Raw genomic sequence first — 5,665 nt, forward strand, 5'->3', positions numbered from 1 at the left:
GATGCTTGGCACGATCACTTAAACTTAATTTCAAAAGTTTGACCTCTCTTTGGGTGTGATATATATAAAGCGAAATATAAAGTTGTGGAATTTTCTTTATATTTCATTGAACAATACATTAGCCTAGTTATAGGCTTTATGGAACGTTTATCTAAAGTAATAGAATATTATAATAGAAATTACAATCATTCAGAATCAGACAGATATTCAGAATTAGACAATATATGTCTAATAGGGTGTTTGATTCAAGGAGCATAGGATCCTCCAATTGACTTTTCCTGTTGTGAATGAATGTTTCTACAAAATGTGTTTCCATAACGTTGATGATGTACATGTACATATCAATGACTGACTTGTTTATTTCTGTTTTATAAAGATTAATTGATTCTTATAAACAAAACCCAAAAAGTAAATGGTATTCTAGGGTTCAAAAGTTCCTGCTTCGGCAACCCATTCTAGAAGATAGAAAAAAAAAAGAAGAAAAATAAATAGAATCAATTCACCGATTACGTGATTGGAATCTCCATAAATCAAGCTTGATTAACATCCCTTTGAACTCAAGGAACGTACTCAGGTCTGCAAGAAAGATAAAAAATAGTTTCCTATAGATGGCCATGAAGGACATTAACGCTTCCAAAATTAAGGGCCTTGCTAGGTTTCGAAGTGTATTTATTGGGTTACCTAATTTCTTACAGAGAAATAAGATCGAAGTAAAATCTGACAGAAATTGAAGAAATGGCAGAAAAATGGAGAGTGTTTGGGAGAAATTGTAATCTGTATTTTGTGTATATTCATGTACAGGAGCACTGTTTTATATATGTTACAAGAGAAAGAAAGGAAAGAAAATATACACAATTATATCACGATTACATTCCCACTTTACCAAGCTATCACAAATTAACTGAATTAATTAATTGGCGATATAATCAATATGGAATTGATATCTGCCATCATATTTCCAACAAAATCGCTGACTAAATATATGGAAATATCTGCAAATCAAAGCCGAGAACCCTAACAAATAGTTTCTTACACGTCGCGTACGGTACTTTTCTTTTCCAAGATGACGCGGCTTCGCCATAGTCTCCCTGTACGCGTGTTTATATATGAGACCCTTGAGGGCTCTCCCTCTCAACTTCGCCACAAACGCCAACGCACACAAACTTGCACATCATCATTTCATCCCTTCAACTTCAGAATGGCACAAAACCATCCAGTGGTCTCACATTGCATGGCGATAACACTCATCTTGATGAGCACACTGGTGTGCCAATCCAAGCTTTTGAACGATCCACTATACCGCGAGCTCCTTTCTCTCCCCATCGCCAGCGACCTCCACATTGACCCCGAATCCATCGCTGAGGCCTCTGTTGACTTTGGCCTCATTGTTCGAAAAATTCCTGCAGTCGTCCTTCGCCCATCTCACCCCGAAGACATCGCGGTTCTCGTGGCGTTCGCGAACAGTAAATCCTCTATCCCTTTCACTATCTCAGCCAGAGGATGTGGCCACTCCGTCCGGGGACAAGCTATGGCTCGTGATGGGGTCGTTGTGGACATGACGTCTCTTGGTAACAAGACCGCCGTGTCATGGAGCCAGTCGCTCGGCCACTATGCCGACGTCGGAGGCCAGCAACTTTGGATCAATGTGCTGGAGGAGACGCTGAAACATGGTGTTACCCCGGTTTCGTGGACAGATTATTTGTACCTAACTGTGGGTGGTACGCTCTCTAATGCAGGCATTAGCGGGGAAACATTTCGATATGGTCCTCAGATCAGCAATGTCTACGAAATGGATGTCATCACTGGTATGGATGGAATCACTCTCTTCCGTATTTTGATCAGAAACTAATTGAAATAGGGTATTGATGCCAATGAGCCTATCATCTCGGTAGATAACGATCTGCGAAACGATTCATGATTAGAAAACAAAAAAATCAGATTTGTTAAATGAAGTCAATGAATTAACCATTCGTTTCATGCCTCCAAAAGTTATTTGATAAATTTATGTCTACTTTAATATCGAGGCTCAACGCATGCAATTTGCGAATTCGCTCTTCTAATCTTTTTTTCTTTCTGTCTAAAAGCTATGTACTTTGAATGTTATATCAAGAAGTTGACTTTTATATTTTATCTCGTGTTTGTGTTAACTACCGAAGATACCCGGAGGTTGACGTCAACCGGCCAAAAACTAATTAGGTTGACCTAATAAGTCAACGAGGTTAAAATAGTAATACGTCCAGATATTGAAGAACGGCCATTGCGTTTTTTATTTTTAATCTATTTGACAAAAAAAATTGATAGACTTCGAACTCTAGCCGACTACCAAATTTTCTAGTTGATGAAGGTATCTACACTTGGAAAAAGACAACGGTGTCCCTAGGGAAAAAGTATCTTTATATGTACTGTTTATGTTGCTGTGGCACCGGACTACCATTAAAAACAAAAAATTAATATATGTACTATATTTTAGTGCATACGATTCTTTCTCGTTTTAAGTATCATATTACAAACCATATATTTCATTTCTTCATAGTTTCGTAATTGTTGACAAGAGAATTTTTTTGTTCTTTTTTGTGGTAGGAACTGGGCACTTTTTTACTTGCTCTCCCCACAAAAATCCGGAGTTATTTTACTCCGTCCTTGGTGGTCTTGGTCAATTTGGCATAATAACAAGAGCAAGGATCGCATTGGGTCAAGCTCCAAAGAGAGTATGTAGCGCACTGGACTCAATCATCATTTTCTGCTGAGATTTCACTATTCTTGTTCCATGAAGATCGAGAACAATCCTTTTTTGAGATTGAATATCCAAGTCTCTTAATGTATTAGAACTCACAAGTTTAAAAAAAAAAAAAAGACAGATACATGACAACCCATGTTTTTAAATGAACTAGCCATGAGCTGGCTTGCCTTTTTATAAGTTGCAATTGCCCTTGAAACCTAGAAGTCAGCTTACACGTTTCTATAGGGTATTCCTTCAGTTGGTTGACAGAGAAGATCCACAAGCTAATAAATACATTTGTATTGACCTTATAGGCTATATGGGTGCGAATGCTATACAGTGATTTTTCAGCTTTTACAACGGACCAAGAACGGTTGATATCGCTCCATGGAAGGGATCAAGATGAAGCATTGGACTACGTAGAAGGTCAGCTTTTCATGCGCCGAAATTCAGACAGTTGGATATCTTTCTTCTCTCTCTCGGACCGCCCGCGACTGATGTCCCTATTAACCGAACACGAGCTCCTCTACTGCATCGAAGTAGCCAAGTTCTACGATGAACGCACTCGAAGTACAGTAGACAAGGTATTTGCTGATCTATATCGAACTATCCTTGAGGGGAAAAAAATATCCTAGGTAATATTTTGAACTGATCGTGCTTATGTCAGACTGGGGTTTGGGAGTACCTCTCTCTCTCTCTCTCTCTCTCTCTCTCGCTATTGCGCGCCCGTGCACACACACACTAATATAGTATAGTCGTATTTTTCCATATCTACCTTCCATTAGCTTCTGCTCAGCTCCATAAGAAACATCCCATCTCTTTTTCTTTTAACTTAGTTCACTGTTATCTCGTTAATATTAGGACCTGAAGACGATATTGAAAGATTTGAGCCATGTCCCTGAGTTCCTGTTCCAAAAAGATGTCGGCTACGTAGATTTCTTGAATAGAGTGCGAGCAGAAGAGCTGACGCTCCGAGAACTGGGGCTCTGGAACGTTCCTCATCCGTGGCTTAACCTATTTGTGCCCAAATCTCGCATTGCCGATTTCAACACAGGCGTTTTCAAGAACATTGTTCTCAGAAAGAACATAACAACCGGACCTGTTCTCATTTACCCTATGAACAATGACAAGTATGTTTTCTTGCGAGCCATCAATATCATTTAGGACATATATTTCGTTGGTTGTCGCTAAAGGTTAATGAGTTTTGGTCACTAAACTTTGATTTTAATCAAGTTATTCACCAAATGTTCGATTTCTTGCAACAGATGCACTTTGATCAAAACTAGACTGATTTCTCCACAAAATTGTTGACGTGTTGCCAACATGGCAATAATGTGACATCCAGAAAATTGGCCATCTATCCACCGCGTCATTAGTTCTTATGAAAATTGGTCAAATCCGGCAAGTGCCGCAAATGCAAAAACTTGGAAGCTATAGTCCATTGAACGACTAAAATCAAATCTAAGTGGCTTGACTATAAACTCTATTATGTAAACTTAACTCCTTTATCATATTTTGATCTATTTTGCAGATGGGATGATAGAATGTCTGCTGTCATACCAGACGAAGATGTCTTTTATACCGTTGGATTCTTGCTTTCAAGTGGGTTTAAAGACTGGCAAGAGTTCGACCTTCAAAATAAGGAGGTGCTCCTTTTTTGTGAAGATAATGGTATAAAGGTCAAGCAGTACCTTCCAAATTACAGCACCGAAAGAGAGTGGATGCAACATTTTGGTCCCAAATGGAGGGCATTTCAAGAGAGCAAAGCTCAGTTCGATCCAAAAATGTTGTTGTCTCCTGGGCAGAGGATCTTCAACCAAAACTAAGGCATGGATTCAAAGATTGACGGGGTTTATGGTTCAGTAGGTTTTCTAATCACACAATTAATTGTGTTTATATGAATCATGTATGTTTACTTAGCTTCTGATAATTTCATATGTAACTATCCAATCATATTGCATTAAGTTTCATTATGTGAAAAACTCTATGGATCGGATTAAATGATCCCAATATGCAGAATAAACAGTCCCACTTCCGCCATATGAAGTGTAATGCATTAAACAGGACGATCATCAAAACCTTATATCCGTACATTTTGGATAGCATTGAAGTCAACAAAAGCATGGCAATGTTTGATACCAAATAAATTAATCGAAAAAAAAATCAAGTAAGTAGATTAAAAGATCATCAAAAGATGCAAGCTAGCAGCGACAGAGAGAGAATTTTAATTTTGTTGAACGGAGAGAGAAGGGGAGGGGAAAGTGGAATTTTTCAAAGCATTTGAGTTGAAAATTTAACTTGAGGGGACCATACCATATTTATAGAGTCTATTAGAATAGGCCCATTCACCATAAATTATTATTAATATACTGGCCTACATTGATCGTCTTATCAAATTATTAAACCAAGATAGCTAAACTCAATATAACCTGATCAGATAATCATGTTTAGGCTATCATACATTGTCTCACATATTTCACTGATTAAAATATTATGCAAGCAATGCTAGTCCATACTATACGAATTTCTAAAAGTAATGACCTGGGTTTGAGGCTGCGTTTGATTAATAGACAAGAATATGAGTGACCTTTTCCTCTTTCCTTTCTATTTCTTGATTGTATATGCTAGCCAAGTCTATCTTGTTCATGTTGATTTTACCAAGAGAACTCTGTGTCTGGTTTCAAATTTTTCCTGGCCATGCTTTTTTGTAGAGATTGTGTGAATTATACCTTGGACATCTTATCGGGAATTCCTAAACTAGATGGAGGTCTATATATAGAGTATTTGCAACCACAACTATTGAAAAATGTTAGGATTCACATGATCAAAGCTAGTTTGCAAGCATTTAGGTCTGACAAGAATATTCCTCAAATAATCCGATTTATGACGCAAAATTCTGCCTTTTGGGTTCACTTCTTAAGTACAAATTTCTCTCAAACAATCTGG

At 37.8% G+C, this 5,665-nt stretch overlaps 1 protein-coding gene across 1 annotated transcript; it reads left to right on the forward strand.

Moving 5' to 3' along the window:
* The first annotated feature begins 1,149 nt into the window (after positions 1-1,149).
* Positions 1,150-4,660, forward strand: LOC104414741 (cytokinin dehydrogenase 3). Its single transcript, XM_010025906.3, has 5 exons — positions 1,150-1,805; positions 2,581-2,708; positions 3,034-3,303; positions 3,581-3,849; positions 4,251-4,660. Exons 1-5 carry the CDS (start codon positions 1,199-1,201, stop codon positions 4,543-4,545), a joined length of 1,569 nt encoding a protein of 522 aa, XP_010024208.2. The 5' UTR covers positions 1,150-1,198; the 3' UTR covers positions 4,546-4,660.
* The last annotated feature ends 1,005 nt before the right edge of the window (positions 4,661-5,665 follow it).

This window comes from Eucalyptus grandis, chromosome 11 (genome assembly GCF_016545825.1).
Source record: "Eucalyptus grandis isolate ANBG69807.140 chromosome 11, ASM1654582v1, whole genome shotgun sequence".
NCBI lineage: Eukaryota > Viridiplantae > Streptophyta > Magnoliopsida > Myrtales > Myrtaceae > Eucalyptus > Eucalyptus grandis.